This window comes from Quercus lobata, chromosome 2, assembly GCF_001633185.2.
Source record: "Quercus lobata isolate SW786 chromosome 2, ValleyOak3.0 Primary Assembly, whole genome shotgun sequence".
Classification (NCBI taxonomy): Eukaryota; Viridiplantae; Streptophyta; class Magnoliopsida; order Fagales; family Fagaceae; genus Quercus; species Quercus lobata.
Genome location: NC_044905.1, coordinates 3,797,908 through 3,816,846, shown reverse-complemented (window position 1 = coordinate 3,816,846; position 18,939 = coordinate 3,797,908). Strand labels below are relative to the sequence as shown.

Sequence of the window (18,939 nt, the reverse complement as noted above, 5' to 3'; positions counted from 1 at the left end):
AACTGTCAATATAATAAAATTTAGAGATCAATAGTATATTTTAACCAAATTTTTTATCTTATTATTGAAATTTTAATCTGAGAATTAAGTCATAGATTTTATTGAATCACGTTGTTGTAGGTACATGATTAGTTTAAAGGGAAGATGCAAGCTAATGAAAAGGTTAAATAAGTTCAAAAAAAAAAAAAAAACACACACACACACTTGTTTCACATGAAAGTGCATGCTAAACTATAGGAGAGAACAAGTTCACAACTATGATTGCTTTATGAATGAAATTTGGTAGTCACTTGACATATCATATTCAGTAGGCCATGAGACTACACTCATCACTACACTCATCAAATATAACAACATTACTGACTTTTTCTTGGCGTAAGAGCATTTCTACTACTTGGCTCATGGTAGGTCTTTCATCTTTGTCTTCTTCTACGCATTGTAGAGCAACCTGAACCAAAGCTTCCATCTCAAATATGTCATATTTACCTACCAACATTGGATCAATGATTTCTTCAAGTAAGGAAGTATTTGCAGCCACTTTCTTCATTTTTTCCCTCACCCATGTAACCAGCCTTTTGTGCTCTGCCTCCCCACCATCATCTATTGCATGGACACTCCTTGATGGACCTTTTCCTGTTACCATTTCCAGCACAACAATCCCATAGCTATAAACATCCACTTTGGAGGTGATAGGTAGATTGAAAATCCATTCTGGAGCCATATAACCTCGTGTTCCTCTTATATTTGAGAAGCTTGAATTCTTAAGGACACCTCTATTTTGTAACTTTGACAGGCCAAAATCTGCCACTTTTGGTTGATAAGTTGAGTCCAAAAGTATATTTTGAGGCTTTATATCACAATGCAAAATCCAATCCAAGCAATCTTCATGCAAATAGGCTAGGCCTTTTGCAGTGCCCACAACAATTTTGAACCTTTTTTCCCAATCAAGTACATTGGCTGAAAGGTTATCTGCTAAAGAACCATGCTCCATATACTCATACACTAAAAGCCGATACTTTCCCTCTGCACAATAACCCCACATCTCTATTAAGTTCATGTGGTTAATCCTTCCAATGATGGTTACTTCAGCTAGAAATTCACCTTCTCCTTGGCTGGCTTCTTTGAGAAGTTTGATTGCGGCAACTCGTTTGTCAGACAACACCCCTTTGTAGACAATTCCTCCCGCACCTCTTCCAATCTCTTCACTAAAATTCTTTGTGGCCTTTTTTAGTTCTGTATATGTAAATTTTCTGAATCCGATGGCAGCACGATCATAGGCTTGCTTGTCAACACCTAAACTTTTCTCGATTTTGATGAAAAGACACCACACCAGAAAGAGAGAGATGATTTCAAGTCCACCCACTCCACAAGCAAACCAGAGCATGAATTTCTCTGTGCTGTTTTTACCGCTTTGTAGTGTACCATCACCTGAGCAATTTAAATTGAATTTTTCTAGAGGATTGTGGTGGGACAAGATATAGCTTTTTGGTAGTTTCAGATAGACGTCTCCATTTAATTCTGGCGAACGATACCCATTTAGCAATCGTGTCTTAGGATAACATTTTGAATAACCAGCCTCCTTGTTGAAGTTGTATTCGAACGCTATGCAATCACATGCTGCCAAACATAGATCCCTACATTGATCAAATGTGTAATTGAGGAAGTTCCCAAAATCATTCCCGTAATACGAGTAAAAGTCAACATGGGATAACATCAGAAACCCCGACTCATTTTCCTTGCAAGAGAGTTCAACTACGAGTTCACAGCCATCAGCCCAATCGCTACGATTTTTCATCTTGTATCCTGATGGGCAGGAACATTTCCTGCCATAACCAGTAACGTAACTGCAAAAACTGTTAGCCCCACAAGCACCAGCAATGATGCAAGGTCTCTGAATGGCTTGCCATGAAACAACCCAACTCTGCCTCTCCTCTTCCCAACTGTACAATCGAATATTACCATCGTAATCAAGTGTCAATCTTCTATGAAGCATTGCTCCATAGTCGGCTGACAAAATGGTAAAATCATCGGATGGACTTAAATTCCCTAAGGAATTAAAGACAAGTGTGCTAATATTGTAATCTTCATGCCCTGAATAAAACCAATAACTATCAGAAACATCTAAGCCATTATAAACAAAGCGAAGAAGGTTGTCGTTGTTGAAGGAAAGCTCATAGAAACCAGAGGAAAACTTGGTCTGGCTTCTTGAAGAGACAAGCTTTGTTTTTCTAGTGAGTAGTTGTTGAGGAAGAAGGGTATCTGTAGGGAAGTCAAAGCTTTGCCACAAAACAATACCTTCCTTGTCACATAGAACAAGATTACCGGTGTCGTTGAGAAATAATTGGACTGAGGAGAGTGAGACAGTGTTTGTGGCCCAAACGGTGACATTTACCTTAGTGGCATCAGTTAAGATGAGATTGCCTGTATCGAAGAGAGAGAGCTTTGAGTGCTTTCCATTAACTGGGTTGTCACGGTTTGCCATCCAAACTACGGTGCGTGAGTCGCTAAACCAAATGGCAAAGCAATGGGCATTATCACCCACGGAATAAAAGCCAGCAGAGAAGTCGCCATTTGGTGATATTAGAATATCTGGTTTCTCTACAAATAGGGATGTACCTGTACTGAATCTGCTGATAACGACTATTGGTGAAGCTGAAAGTGGGAAAGAAAATACGAAAGAGAGTAGAAGGAAGAAGGGTGGCGAACCCATGAGAGGTATTGGGCAAGGCAAAGCAAGAACGTAATTAATTTCAATTTAAAACTGACAAAGACTATTCCTACCGACAAAATTTCTTCAAAAATTATGATGTAGAGGGTAGACTTGGAGCACAATGGTACAACATTATCGGACTTCAAACCATTATTGCTTTTTTGGGTCAATGAGATGTACTGTTTCAATTTTGAATCTAAATTCATAGTCAGCAGAATTAGAACGCGTTTTAGAGGCAAGAGCACTCACATTGTCTTGTCTATATTAGGCTAGCTAATCACTCTCTAAAACCCGGATCTCTATTTTATTTAAATATGAAAAATGTTAAAAATATTACAAATTTTAGATGATGTGCAAGAAATATGACATGTGGGTGTTTTTTTTTTTTCTTCTAAGGGTGGGCTGTAGAATTAAAAATTCTTCTAATTCTAAATAGACCAGAGTCAACTTGTCTTGATCTGGTAGTGGGGAGCAAAATAAGTTGAGGGATGCCTCCCAAGATTCATTATATCTGCTTGATTGAAGGGTGGAAAAGATACGATCAAAGATAAAATCTTTTTTTTCGTCTAATTTAATCATTTCTGCTGAAAGTTCTAAACTATTGCTGCTGTGACTTTGCACTTTTGTTCAACCAAGAGTACTGAACTTGTTTTACGTTTCAACGTCCTAATGAGGATTAATTATTTGACACGTTAATTAGACATAAAGATGGTTATGGATATTGAAGAGTGGGATTTTGAGTTCTCTCTCTCTTCATGTAACTCTTTCTCTCATTTAGAGTCTGTTTGGATATCGTTTATTACTGAAAACTAAAAACACTGTAACAAAATAATTTTTAAATGTGTAAATAGTGCCGTGAGACCTATTTTTAATGAAAGTTTTGCTGAAAAAAGAGGTTTGTAGATTCCATTAATAGTGCATGGGACTCACGCGCAAAACGCTAGACGTGCAAATGCTGGAAGCTTGTTGCTATCGAGACGTTCATTTAAGGTCCGTTTGAATACAACTTATTTTTCCTGAAAACTGAAAACACTGTAGTAAAATAATTTTTAAATGTGTGAATAGTGCCGTGAGACCTATTTTTAATAAAAAAGTTATTGAAAAGTGAAGTTTGTGGGTCCTGCAAACAGTGCACGGGACCCACGAGTGTGATGAAAAGGGGCTGAAAAGTCAAATATATACGGCTACTGTTCATGAACAGTGAAATTTGTCCCCCTGAAACGCGTGCTGCAGTAAAAAAAAAAAACAAAAAACGCAAACGCAACAAACGCCGAGTCCAAACAGATACTTAGTCTCTCGCCATCTTTTTTCTCTTTTAATGTAAAAAATTCTATTACGAAGAGCATCCACAGCAGTTGTGGCATAATTTATGCCACTTTGCCACAATAAAGGCCTACTTTATTATTTTACCATATCATTTTACGACATCCCATTTATCAGATGTTTTATCATTTAATTCTATACATTAAAATAATATTTACTACACATTAAAATAATATTTACTACACATTAAAATAATATTTACTGCACATTAAAATAATATTTACAACTAATCAAACACAATCAACAGACATCACACTGCTGCCAACAACCAACAGCCACCACCACATAACCACCACATCCTCCACAACCCAAAACACAATTCAAAACAAACCTATAGCCCACCAACACCAAATCGGAAGCCCCAACACCACCACCACCACCACCGCCACCACCACCTCAACCACAAACCTCGACAAACCCACCGCCTCCACACTTTCACCCATACCCACTTCCAAACCCAAAACCTTCATAATCCAAGTCAACCTAGACTCCAAACCCACCATCTTCATCACCGTCATCGTCATTACTGACCCACACAACAGACCCACACCGATATTATTCCCACACCGACATCGCCGACCCATACCGACATTACTCCCAACCAAACCCACCCACCTCCATTGGAACCGAACCCAGATAATAAGCTCAAAGGAAAGATACCCACTTCGGTTACACTAAATGCATACTTCGAGTATTTAAATCTTTCATCTAATGCGCTTGATGGTGAAATACCCACTTCGTTTAGGGACTTGATTTCGTTGAAGAACGTGTCTTTAGCATCCAACTCGTTGTCAGGTTCGATCCCAGACTCGATTGTCAGCGTCGGCGTCGGCATTGGCGTGGAAGAGCAATGAGGGTTGGGGTTTGAGAGGAGAGGATTGGGGTGAGAGAGAGGAGAGGATTGGGGTCTGAGGGTGAGACTGACGGAGAGATGAGAGAGAAAGAGGAATAAAAAAATAATAAATCCATATGCCACACCCGTCCGTACTGTGGCAAATTTGTGACTCTACTATAGTATGTTGCAAAAAATATGAGATATGACACATCTAATAAATGGGGTCAAATGGTGTTTGGTGTGTCAAATATTTAGCATTTGGCATATATGGCACATCTACTGTGGGTGCTCTAATGTAGTTTTTTTAATTTTTTTTTTTTATCATTAAAGTTGAGTTTTTTTTTTTTTTTTTAAATTTTTTATTTTATACAAAATAGAAATTATACTTTAGCCTAATTTAAATGTAAATGTGTGTGAAACTCTATTTTAGAGATTTGAATTTCAACCCTTATGTAATGACCATCACACTAAAAGACAAGAGTGCGTGGTGGTGTTTGTTTAATTTTTATTGTTAGTTGGGGCATTATTCTATATCTTGCACAATGATGGGCTAATATATATCTCTATTAATGCTAGTTTGTATTGTCTAGTGCTATCTTTAGCTGGAGTTGGTGTTAGCTTTTTTTTAATGGGTTTTCATGTGTCTTTGTAGACTTGAGTGTATTCTCTTTCTGCTAGTGTCTTGAGTCTTCTTAGGCTGTTTGTTCTGTATTATGCTTTTAATCATCAGTAATATTATTTTGTTTCATTAAAAAAAAAAAAAAAAAAAAAACCTGAGAACATAATAACATGATTCTACGTAATTTTATACAACATCTCTAGATTTCTCGAGATGCCACAACCGTCTGCGCTTTACAGGTACTTCTATTTTGTTGGTTGGGTATGGCCTTGGCGTTGTTTATGGCACTCGCAATTTACCTTGTCGATGTTTAGCTTTTATAATTTAACAAATGAATGTCCAGAGAATAGAGTCTAGAGTCTAGACTGGAATAACCTTTTTAATGGACTGCGCTGCTTGAACAAATGATTCATCTGGCTAGTCATGGTTAGAAAATCTAAGGTAAAGCCAGCCTCTTCTGGGCTTGCAAAGGAGAGAGAAAAATTTAAAATCCTAGAAAATTCATATTCACTCCAGTGAGTTCAGATGATGACAAATAAAACCTCCCCTTCGGCACCTTGATGGACAAAAGGAGCATTTTGCCATTTTTGGAGAACGGATTCAAATTTTGATGGACCAATATAAAAAATCTCAGACTTAATGGAGCAAGATGAAAAAAAAATCTAGATTGGCTGCTGAGTTGTGGGCTGTTAGGTATGGAATTGGTCTTTCCATTTCCCTTAATTTGCAGGCAGTAGAAATTGAGCTAGATGTTAAGATTATTGTTGATCTTCTTAAAGACCATAATCTTGCTAATAATTCTAATGCTACTATTGGAATTAGTCTTTCCATTTCCCTTAATTTGCATGCAGTAGAAATTGAGCTCGATGTTAAGATTATTGTTGATTTTCTTAAAGACCCTAATCTTGCTAACAATTCTAATGCTATTATTGTGATTGATTGCAGGGAAATTCCAAGGAGATTTCCTCAAGTTAGGATATCCCACTACTATACAAAGGCTAACAAGTGTATTGATCCACTTGCCTAGCGGATTGTCCACTGAGCTCAAGATTTTGTTTTGTTTTATGAGCCTCATTCTAATGTGTATTTGTTACTTTAAATTTGGACCATGTTGGTACAGTGTATGAACGTTTGGTTCCTTTTGATGGGGGTTAGCTATCCTCCTTAATAATATTATCCTTTAAATAAAAAAAACTTACATAATTAATTAATATCTTTTAGGCTTAAAAATATTGTTGGTCTTCAAAATTTAAAATACTAGCGAATTTAGTCCCTAAAATTTGTTAGTATATATTATGGTCTAGCCCAATGGACTTAGGCCTACTGTTTTATTGCTTGTGCTATAAATTACTTGCCTTACGCACCTTTTATTTGAGCTACACACATATATACTTATATAAAAAGGTAGTCCCTGACGCAATTCTTGACACAAAAATATTAATAAATTACTCTCTCTCTCTCTCTCTCTTAATTAACAAAGTTTAAAGTGATCGCACAAGCTATTACTTAGAGTTTCTTAGGGACTAAGATTGATCTTTTAAATTATTTAGGGACTAAAAGCAATTTTTTTAAGTTTGTTAAGAATTAAAAGTGATAACTTTAAATTTCAGGAACTAAAACTGCTAAACTTTAGAGATCAACAATATGTCTTAACCAAAATTTTTATCAAATTATTGAATTTTTAATCTTTGGAAAAGGATGGAGAAGAATTATCTAACAAATGAGGAATTCTATTTTTATTTTTTGGGAATTAAGTCATAGATTTTATTGACTCATGTTGTTGTAGGTACATGACTAGTTTAAAGGGAAGATGCAAGCTAATGAAAAGGTTAAATAAATTTAAAAAAACACACACACTCACCTATTTCACATCAAAGTGGATGCTAAATGCCTACCCAACGTATAGGACTATAGGAGAGACTCCAATTTATTGGGTAATGCGTTCACAACTATGCTTGCTTTATGAATGGAATTTGGTAGTCACTAGACATATCATATTTAGTAGGTCATGGGACTAAATCTTTTTCTTGGTATGAGAGCATCTCAACTACTTGGCTCATGGTAGGTCTTGCATCTTTATCTTCTTCTACGCATTGTAGAGCAACTTGAAGCAAAGCTTCCATCTCGCCCATATCATATTTACCTTCCAACATTGGATCAATGATGTTTTCAAGTGAGGAAATATTTGTAGCCTCTTTCTTCATATTTTCTCTCCCCCACGTAACTAGCCTTTTGTGCTCTGCCTCCCCACCATCATCTATAGCATGGACACTCCTTGACGGCCCCTTTTTGGTCACCATTTCTACCACAACAATCCCATAGCCATAAACATCCACTTTGGAGGTGATAGGTAGATTGAAAACCCACTCTGGAGCCATATAACCATGAGTTCCTCTTATCTTTGAGAAGCTTGAATGCTTAAGAATACCTCTAGCCAAAATCTGCCACTTTTGGTTGATAAGTCAAGTCCAAAAGTATATTATGAAGCTTTACATTGCAATGTAAAATCCATTCCAAGCAATCCTCATGCAAATAGGTTAGGCCTTTTGCAGTGCCCATGGCAATTTTGAACCTTTTCTCCTAATTAAGTGTCTTAATTGAGAGGTTTTTTGCTAAAGAACCATACTCCATGTACTCGTACACCAAAAGCCTGTGAAATTCACCTTCTCCTTGGTTGGCTTCATTGAGGCGCTTGATTGCTGCAACTCGACTGTCAGGCAACACCCCTTTGTATACAATTCCCCCTGCACCTCTTCCAATCTCTTTAGTATGTTAGGACATATGTGATTCATTTGTTAGGAACATATGTCACTATTTTATGTAATTGGCAAATTCTTTGACAAAACGTATTTTACTTGTATTTGGGTAGATTTAGGATGTGTTTAATACTTCAAGAAACTGTGTTTTAAGATCAAGTGTTAAAACCATGCAAGTATATCCAAGATTCAAGCTAAAAAGTGCAAGTTCATTAAAGCTTGACAGCTAGTTATCTATCGAGCTTGAAGAGTTGTTCCAGCCCTGTGGCTCGACAGCAGCTCGACAAACAAGCATATGTCGAGATTTATGAAAAACATAATTTTAATTCTATTTTGACTTTAATCCGTGATTATGTGTTTGAGCTTTCTTTTCTCACAACCCTAAACATATAAAAAGATTATTTTAAGGGCCGTCAAAGGTGACACAAGTTGCACAAGTGTTGAGTAAAGTTTGTTCAAGCAAATTGTGACCAGGGACAGAATTTGTCCTAGTTCATCATTCTTGTAAAGAAGTTGCTGTGTTTGTGCACCGTAGTGTTTTGTGACCAAACATCTTCTTGATTTTCATCATTGGGATGAACTGAAAAACTTTGCAGCCAACAACCTTCTCTAGTTGGTGATTGAAGTCGCATACTGGGATCCGCGCAATTGGTTAATCACATACTGGGAGACGTGCATCAAAAAGAGAGATTGTCACTACAGAACAAGTCCAATTGGGTATTGGGGTAAGAGTTCAACTGTAGGTTGGTATAAGGTATTGAGATTCCTTTACTTGTAACCGCTTGTTATGATAATAGTGGATTTTTAGGAGTGGTGACCTTAAAATCACCCGGTGGGGTTTTTGCCGTGTTGGTTTTCCCTATTCGTAAACAAATCATCGTGTCAATTTATTTTTCCCTGCACTTAGTTTAATTGGTGATTTGTTTGTGCTACCACGCGTTTGTATGTTAATTTGATTAATTAATAAACTTGACTAATTAATCAATTAATTCATCACAAATGGTCAATTCATTTTTGGCCTATCACAGTAAAACCCTTTGTGGCCTTTTTTAGCTCAGCATAGGTAAAATATCTAAATCCGGTGGTAGCAAGAACATAACCTTCCTTGTTTGCACTTGAATTTTTTCGGGTTTTGATCAAGAGAAACCATACCACAAAGATACAGATGATTTCAAGTCCTCCTACTCCACAGGCAAACCAAAGCATGAATTTCACTATCCCGTTTTCATTGTATTTACTACTTTGTAGTGTACTTTTACTTGAGCAATTTAAACTGAATTCTTCAAGAGTTGTTGGACAAGAGTTTGTTTTTTGGCAATTTCAAATAGATGTTTCCATTTAAATTTGGATAATGAGATCCATTCAGCAATAACATCTTAGGATGACAAATTGTATAACCATGGCGAAGGGTGTATTGGAATGCTTTGCAATCACATGATTTCAAGCATATATCCTTATAATGGTTGAGGGTGTAATTGAGGAAGACCCCAAAATCATTCCCGTAAAAGTCAACATGGGACAACAACTGAAATTTCGACTCATTTTTGTTACAAGAGAGATGAAATTGGGGTTCACAACCGTAAGCCCAATCACTATGATTTTTCATCTTGTTGCCTAGAAGGCAGGAACATTTCCAGCCAGAACCAATAACATAACTCCACAAACTGTTGGCCCCACAAGCACCAGGAATGTTACAAGGTGTTTGAATGGCTTGCCATGAAACAACCCAGGTCTTTCCCTCCTCTTCCCAACTATACAATCAAATATTACCATCATAATCAAGTGTCAATCTTCTATGAAGCACTGCTCCATAGTCAAATGACATAAAAGTAAAACCATCATACAAACTTTAAAGCATTCTTTCATATTGAAGCTACAAACTTACATTTACTTCAAGTGTGGCTGCTGAGTTGTGGGCTGTTAGGGATGGAATTAGTCTTTGCATTACTTAATTTGCTGGCAGAGGAAATTGAGCTAGATGCTAAGATTATTGTTGGTCTTCTTGAAAACCCTGATCTTGCTAACAATTCTAATGCAATTATTGTGGCTGATTACAGGGAAAGTCTTAAGGAAAATTCCTCAAGTTTGGATCTTCCACTACTATAGGAAGGCTATCAAGTGTGTTGATGGACTTGCTTGGCAGGATGTCCACTAAGCACAGGATTTTGTTTTGCTTTATGAGCCTCCTTTTGATGACCGATGTGTATTTGTTACTTAATTTGAACCATGTTGGTATAGTGTATGAATGTTGGGTTCCTTTTTAATGAGGGCTAGCTGCCCTCCATAATAATATTATCCTTTTTACCCAAAATAAAGGAAAAAAAAAAATTACATACTTAAGTAATACTATTTAGGATTAAATATATTGTTGGTCTTCAAAATTTAACAAATTAGTGAATCTAGCCCTCGAAGTTTGTTAGCATATATTACTGTCTAGCCCAATGGGTTTAGGCTCAATATCTTATTACTTGTACCATAAATTACTTGCCTACACTCCTTTTACTTGTGCTACACATATATGCTTCTATAAAAACTATAAAAATGTAGTTTCTTGCACAATTCTTGACACAAAAATATTATTCTCTCTCTACTTTATTTTATTAACAAATTTTAAAATGATCACATTTAATCCCTAATATGACGTAGTCAAATTAGAAGTTGACACATTAGCATTCCACAATACAACAAGCAATTACTTAGAATTTGTTAGAGACCAAGATTGACCTCTTTAAATTTTTAAGGACTAAAAGTGACTATTTTAAGTTTGTTAAGGATTAAAAGTGATCACTTTAATTTTTAAGGACTAAAATTGCCAATATAATAAAATTTAGAGATCAATAGTATATTTTAACCAAAATTTCTATCTTATTATTGAAATTTTAATCTAAGAGAATTAAGTCATAGATTTTATTGAATCACGTTGTTGCAGGTACATGATTAGTTTAAAGGGCAGATGCAAGCTAATGAAAAGGATAAGTAAGTTAAAAAAAACACACACATACACACTTGTTTCACATGAAAGTGCATGCTAAACTATAGGAGAGAACAGGTTCACAATTATGATTGCTTTATGAATGAAATTTGGTAGTCACTTGAGATATCATATTTAGTAGGCCTTGAGGCTTCACTCATCACTACACTCGTCAAATATAACAACATCACTGACTTTTTCTTGGCGTAAGAGCATCTCTACTACTTGGCTCATAGTAGGTCTTTCATCTTTGTCTTCTTCTACGCATTGTAGAGCAACATGAACCAAAGCTTCCATCTCAAATATGTCATATTTACCCACCAACATTGGATCAATGATTTCTTCAAGTAAGGAAGTATCTGTAGCCACTTTCTTCATTTTTTCCCTCACCCATGTAACCAGCCTTTTGTGCTCTGCCTCCCTACCATCATCTATTGCATGGACACTCCTTGATGGACCTTTTCCTGTCACCATTTCTAGCACAACAATCCCATAGCTATAAACATCCACTTTGGAGGTGATAGGTAGATTGAAAATCCATTCTGGAGCCATATAACCTCGTGTTCCTCTTATATTTGAGAAGCTTGAATTCTTAAGGACACCTCTATTTTGTAACTTTGACAGGCCAAAATCTGCCACTTTTGGTTGATAAGTTGAGTCCAAAAGTATATTTTGAGGCTTTATATCGCAATGCAAAATCCAATCCAAGCAATCTTCATGCAAATAGGCTAGGCCTTTCGCAGTGCCCACAACAATTTTGAACCTTTTTTCCCAATCAAGTACATTAGCTGAAAGGTTATCTGCTAAAGAACCATGCTCCATATACTCATATACTAAAAGCCGATACTTTCCCTCTGCACAATAACCCCACATCTCTATTAAGTTCATGTGGTTAATCCTTCCAATGATGGTTACTTCAGCTAGAAATTCACCATCTCCTTGGCTGGCTTCTTTGAGAAGTTTGATTGCGGCAACTCGTTTGTCAGACAACACCCCTTTGTAGACAATTCCTCCCGCACCTCTTCCGATCTCTTCACTAAAATTCTTTGTGGCCTTTTTTAGTTCTGTGTATGTAAAATTTCTGAATCCGATGGCAGCACGATCATAGGCTTGCTTGTCAACACCTAAACTTTTCTCGATTTTGATGAAAAGACACCACACCAGAAAGAAAGAGATGATTTCAAGTCCACCCACTCCACAAGCAAACCAAAGCATGAATTTTTGTGTCCTGTTTCTACCACTTTGTATTGTACCATCGCCTGGGCAAGTTAAATTGAATTCTTCTAGAGGATTGAGGAGGGACGAGATTTTGCTTTTCGGTAGTTTCAAAAAGAGGTCTCCATTTGAATTCGGTGTACGATACCCATTTAGCAATCGTGTCTTAGGAGAACATTTTGAATAACCGTAATACTCGTTAAAGCTGTATTCGAACGCTTCGCAATCACAAGAGGCCAAACATAGATCCCTACATTGATCAAAGCTGTAATTGTTGAACAGCCCAAAATCATTCCCATAATACGAGTAAAAGTCAACCTGGGATAACTGCAGAAACCCCGACTCATTTTGCTCGCAAGAGAGATCAACTTCGAGTTCACAGCCATCAGCCCAATCAATACGATTTTTCATCTTGTATCCTGGTGGGCAGGAACATTTTCTGCCGGAACCAATAACATAACTGCACAAACCGTTTGCCCCACAAGCACCAGGAATCATCTCGCAAGGTTTCTGAATGGCTTGCCATGAAACAACCCAACTCTGCCCCTCCTCTTCCCAACTGTACAATCGAATGTTACCATCGTAATCAAGTGTCAATCTTCTATGAAGTACTGCTCCATAGTCAGCTGACACAAAAGTTAAATTATCGGATGAACTAAAGTTCCCCAAGGAATTAAGGACAGCTGTTTTGCTATTGTTGTAGGAGATCCTTCCAGTATCCCAGAGTGTAAGCCATGGGTTAGGCCAATAATCAGTACTGGAAATCCCAGAATCATTATAAAAAAGGCGGAGAATGTTTTTGTTGTTGAAGAAAAACTCATAGAAACCAGTGGAATAATTGCTCTGGCTTCTTGAGGAGACAAGCTTGATGTTTCTAGTGAGTAGTTGTTGAGGAAGAAGGGTATCTGTAGGGAAATCAAAGCTTTGCCACAAAATAACACCGTCCACATTGCATAGAACAAGGTTACCGGTGTTGTAGAGAGATAATTGGACAAAGGAGAGTGAGACAGTGTTTGTGATCCAAACATTTAATTTATTGGCATCAGTTAAGATCAGATTGCCATTTTTGAGAAGAGAGAGCTTTGAGTGCTTACCATTAACTGGCCGGTCACGGTTTGCCATCCAAACTACGGTGCGTGAGTTGCAAAACCAAATGGCAAAGCAATAGGCATTATCACCCACAGAATAAAAGCCAGCAGAGAAGTCGCCATTTGGTGATATCAGACTATCTGGTTTCTCTACTGATATGGATGTGCCGTTACTAATAGCAATCAATGCTGAAGATGATAGTGGGAATGAAAATGCCAAAGAGAGTAGAAGGAAGAAGATTGGCGAACCCATGAGAGCTATTGGGCAAGGCTAGGCAATACCATAATTGATTTCTATTTAATTAAAACTGACAAAGACTATTCCTACCGACAACATTTCTTCAAAATTTATGATGCAGGTGGTATCTAATCACTCTCTCACATTGTCTTGTCTAGATTAGAATGCGTTTTACAGGCAAGAGCACTCTCCCAAGATTCAAGGGCGGAAAAGATACGATCAAAGATAATATCTATTTTTTTTTTTTTTAAATCATTAAAGTTGAGGATTGTTATTATTTCAAAAAAAAAAAAAAAAAAAGCTGAGGATCTTATCATCTGTTAAAAACAAGCCTCACTTGGATTGCCAATCCTAGTTTTTTTTAAAATTTTTTAAGTTCGGTTGCATTAGAATACCAATGAAAACAATTTGGTAGTGCACAGTGGGACAAAATGGGGGTTAAAATCTGAAAAAAAAAAAAAAAGTTGTCTCCTTTTTTTTTTTTTGGGTAAACCAAGATTTAACATTAAACTAGGAATTTACAAGTCTATTATAATACATACTAAACTTATCAAAAGCTAACAAAGTCTCCACCACAAACGGTAGGTTACAAAAAACAACAAAATGAGTGAAGGATTGTGCTCCTAGCTTGGCCAAAGCATCTGCACATTGATTGGCTTCACGGTAGAAATGAATCACGTGCTTGTTTGGGATTTGCTTCAAGAGGTTCCTGTAATCAGATAACAATGATTCCATCATGATATTTTCAACCTCATTATTCATAAGCATAACAATACTCAGCAACATTTACTGAAAATTATTATGTGCTCCGGAGTACGATAATGTAGTATCATGTTATTGTACTCTGAAAATAACTAATAATTACTTAATTTTTATTGTTTTTTATTATTTTAATTTAGTTTATTGCAAGGGAGTTTTCCACTAGTGGCGAAACTTTTTTTTTTTTTTGGCCATATCAGCTTTAAAGGGGGGAAAAATGTATGGCAGGTGCATTATTAGTTGTTTTGTAAACAAATGGTATTAGGGATATTAGAAATTTTACTACATTAATTTTACAAATTAAGATGTCATCGGTTAGTAAAAAAATAATTTATATATTTATTTATTATGTTATTGAAGTGACATAAATCATATTTATTAATTATCATATCAATTTGTAGATATACCTTGTAGTAAAATTTGTAGTAATTGGTCAATTTCAAGCAACTACTTTAATTTGTGGTCTCGGTTGATTACAATGGTAAGGCTACGGCGGCATTGCTTGGGCAATCCATCTTTTAGTTTTTTAATTTTTTAATTTTAAAATTTTTTTCTTTTGGCTTCATATTTTTCAGTTTTTTTGCTGGTTTTCTCCCCAATTTCCCATCTATATAAGTAACAAAGCTTTTGATTTTTAATTTTATATTTTAAAAAAACAAATTGCTTTAGTTGTTTGTGACAAAAAATGTGCTTGTAAGATACTGTACAAATAAAATCATGATCCCAAAATCTACTCTTTTATGATAGAGAAGAAGTACCATAATGGTTTTGGGACCTCATGTACGGTATCCACTTGTTTAAACTTACATTGGAGGGCATTTTGAAACTTGGGTCGGATCGTACTGTCCGACCGCGTTAACTGGAAAACCATCCACCAAAACGGTTTTTTTAACCTCAAAAACCGACATATAAGAAAAACTCAATGAACCGTGCGAACCGTGGTTGAACCACCCGATTTTAAAAATCGTGGACGGTTACTGTCTTAACCATTAAGGGAGCAAGTGGTTCAAGTAAGAATGACCCACAATTCATTTCTTTGCATTTCCAGGACGTAAACCAAAAATTCTAGAACTCACGGTTCCAAAAATTGATTAAATTAAAAGATGTAGATCTATAATTATAAACAATTGTTGTTTCCGCAGACCATATATTCACTTCTTTAAACACAATTTTAATATTAGTAATAAAATCTAACGTGAAAAAGTTCAAAAAACTTTGTTAGTTGTAATCCACTTCCCAATTAATATAAGTGTGTGCAGACAAAGATGTTTCTTTTAGAAATTAAAAAAAAAAAAAAAAGTTTTAACAACTATTAGTGGAGACACAAATGCAATTATAAAAATCAACAATTTGGGTTATTAAAAAAAGTGAGACCCAAAGCTTTCAAATGGCCAATTTTTCTTCTTCTCCATCCCTAGCCAATTCTGACTTGTCGAATAGTCAATTACTGGATGGGCCCTTTGATGTTTTTGTATATGAATGAAAAATGTAGCACGAGAACCACGATATTCTTCTAATCATTCTTGCTTTTCTTTTTTGTTTTTTTTTGTTTTTCTTTTCTGTTGGGTTTTTAGGTGAGTGACCATTCCATGAAAGTTACTGACTCATCTTATTCTTATCATCATCATCATCATCATCATCAAAACCTACTTATAAAAGATAGCTACGACCTTGTGGCCCACTGGCTCCTGCTCCAGATAATGCATTCGTAGCTTCATTTATTTAATTTTTATAAGGAGCCAATGAATGAAAGCAACTTCAAACTAAACCATAACTTTAAATAATCATTGACGTGGGAGGGAAGCTGAAATTATGATAATGAATACGACTGGGTGTGATGTTAGAAATACTATAAATTTTATTATATACTAACTTTTAGAAAATAATGTGCTGATAAAAAAAAGTAATTTTAACATTTATTTGTTATGTTAATAACATTCATTAATCATATTTATTGTCACATCAATTTTTAAAAGTTATAATATTATAAAATTTGTAATAATTTCAGTATATTCTAATAAGTATATAGTAAATTTCAATTATCTATGCATACATAATTGCAGCTCTCTCTCTCTCTCTCTCTCTCTCTCCACAAAATTAAAGAATCTATTACATACTAACCCATTACATGTCAACTGAAAATAAGCGAAAATAGCACTCTATGCTTTATAGAACTAGCTTATATTATCTAAAAATTTTAAGTTGGTAACATATATTTAATAGTCTAATAAGAATAATTAATGTATTTTTGTCAATTTTTTTCCTCCCAAAAAAATATTCTCAATTACTTGTTTAATTGTCTTTTTTTCCCTTACCACTCTACTAATGAATAATTTTTTCTATGATTTCTCGTACCTCTTCTAGTTCCTTGAATTAAATAAAATAGACTATTCAAGTGGATGTCAAGAGGCCTTTTTTGTGTGGATAATCTGAACTTTCATTATAGGAACAAAAACTAAGGAACAATAGAAGAATAATCAGTTCTGCAAATATTAGCAATAATATCAGGGAGGTTAAACTTATTACAAGAAAAAGACTTTGCAAGACTGCTAACCAGCTTAGTAAAAACATAATATGTCAAGAGAGAGAAATTATTAGGTCCACTAGGAGGATTGTTGATGTGGTCCTCCTTGACCTCTCAACCAATAAAATGTCATTATTTATGTAAATGTGACATCACTTAGTAATTTTTATTTTTTATTCCTTATGTTGATTAGGAAGCTCATTCATGCATTTGCATAAATGGCACTGTCTCATTGTTTGAGAGGACCAAGTCAACAGTTCTTCTGGTGGATCTAATAATTTCTCGTCAGAGGCTTATAATCCAATACCATACATTACTTTCATTTATTATTAAGAGAATAAGGTTCAAATCTCCATTAACTCCTAATGTACTATCTAATAATAATAATAACTAAAATAGATTGAATCATATGTAAAAGCTAAATAGTGATAGTAGCATAGAGGCATGATCAAACTATATATTTGACCAAAAAAAAATAAAAATGATCAAACTATATATAAAATGTCTTATGAAATGTCGGTAATCTTATCATTTCCATTGTTACAAATCAACAAGCATTGAGTGAGTAACTATCATTATTTTGGAAAGGAAAAAGAAAAAGGGCAGACAAACTAAACAAACAACAAGTTCCCAATCTATGGCTCAATGTCAAATCAAATGGCCCTTTTATCTAAATCAACAAACCTTTTTTTAAAGAGTCCCCATCCCATGGAATAATGGAACTGTTACGTATTTCAGTAAAAGCGAACCATCAATATTATATCTAAATATTTCACAAATAAAAAGTGGGAGAAGAATAAAACAAAAAATTATATAATTTTATTGTTTGGACATATTAACTTTAATTTTTAAATTGAACACTTTAAAGTTTAAACTCCATACTTTTATAATGTATCTACAAAAAACCTCACCACATTTATTAAAGTCTGACATTTAAAATAACCAAGGAAAAAATTGTGGCTTTTATTCTCTGATACTTTCAGCAAAAAAAATTATTTTATATATATATATATATATTTTATTTTTGATAAAAAAAAAACTTTAGATGAAGGAAGACTACCTCATACCATAGTCAAGGCAAACCACATGCCTCAGGAGATTTATATTGGATTTATAGATCGTCTGTCAAGGAGGACTACTGGCAGCTGGACTCGAACTTAAACATTTTGAGCGAAGTCGACCTTACCAACTGAACCAATCCCCATCAGCAAAAGAAAAAAAAAAAAAAAAAATATATATATATATATATATATATAAAATTTCTCTATTTCTAAGAGCATTCACAATTGGCCAACTATATGTCAAATGTAACCAAAATTTAGCATTCAGGCCCAATAACTCTCAACAACCGGAAGGCTAAACAGGGGAAAGTGTAAATTTTTTTGGCATAGTGCTACAGTACTATCGTAAATGTATGATGGTATTGTAGCATAATCCCAAATCTCAAATACTATTTTTTATTCCAAATGCTCTTTCTCTCTCTTTGGTGTCTCTTCTTAAAGTTCTGCTCTCCCTCTGTCCACAACAGTCCACAACAATCCAAACTCCTCTCTTTCATCACATCTCTCATTTAGCTCACGATGGTGGGTATTTTCTGGTGTGTGCTCTAATGTGGGTCAAGTGACAGTGTTGGTCGTGGGTATGGCAGCATGAGTTGGGTTGTGCGGTCTGGCGGCGTGGAGGTGGGTCGTGGCGAGGTCGTGTGTGGCAAGGTGGGTCATGGCAAGGCAGGTCATGGCGAGCTGGGTTGCGACGAGGTGAGTCATGGACTCATGGCGTGGATTTCGACGAGGTGGGTCACGAATTCACGGCAGAGGTGAGTTGTGTGGGTTTTCTTGGCAGTGGTGGGTTTGTGACTGATGTGGGCGTGGGTCAGGTGGTGCAGCAGTGGCAAGGGCAAG

At 35.6% G+C, this 18,939-nt stretch overlaps 3 protein-coding genes across 3 annotated transcripts; all 3 read right to left on the bottom strand.

The window, feature by feature from the left end:
- Window positions 1–265: 265 nt before the first annotated feature.
- LOC115978120 (putative receptor protein kinase ZmPK1) lies at window positions 266–2,594 on the bottom strand. The gene has a single exon (XM_031100142.1). It carries the CDS (start codon window positions 2,480–2,482, stop codon window positions 305–307), a length of 2,178 nt encoding a protein of 725 aa, XP_030956002.1. The 5' UTR covers window positions 2,483–2,594; the 3' UTR covers window positions 266–304.
- Window positions 2,595–7,493: 4,899 nt separating this feature from the next.
- On the bottom strand, window positions 7,494–7,865 carry LOC115957645 (serine/threonine-protein kinase PCRK1-like). The gene has a single exon (XM_031075945.1). The coding sequence runs from the start codon at window positions 7,863–7,865 to the stop codon at window positions 7,494–7,496; it is 372 nt and encodes a 123-aa protein (XP_030931805.1).
- A 3,416-nt stretch (window positions 7,866–11,281) lies between these two features.
- LOC115974286 (putative receptor protein kinase ZmPK1) lies at window positions 11,282–13,947 on the bottom strand. Its single transcript, XM_031094559.1, has one exon. The coding sequence runs from the start codon at window positions 13,768–13,770 to the stop codon at window positions 11,368–11,370; it is 2,403 nt and encodes an 800-aa protein (XP_030950419.1). The 5' UTR covers window positions 13,771–13,947; the 3' UTR covers window positions 11,282–11,367.
- Window positions 13,948–18,939: the final 4,992 nt, after the last annotated feature.

What these genes read in the sequence shown, in the direction of transcription:
- LOC115978120 (XM_031100142.1), bottom strand. Translation starts at nt 2,482, where the DNA reads ATGGCAAACCGTGACAACCCAGTTAATGGAAAGCACTCAAAGCTCTCT.
- LOC115957645 (XM_031075945.1), bottom strand. Translation starts at nt 7,865, where the DNA reads ATGGCTCCAGAGTGGGTTTTCAATCTACCTATCACCTCCAAAGTGGAT.
- LOC115974286 (XM_031094559.1), bottom strand. Translation starts at nt 13,770, where the DNA reads ATGGGTTCGCCAATCTTCTTCCTTCTACTCTCTTTGGCATTTTCATTC.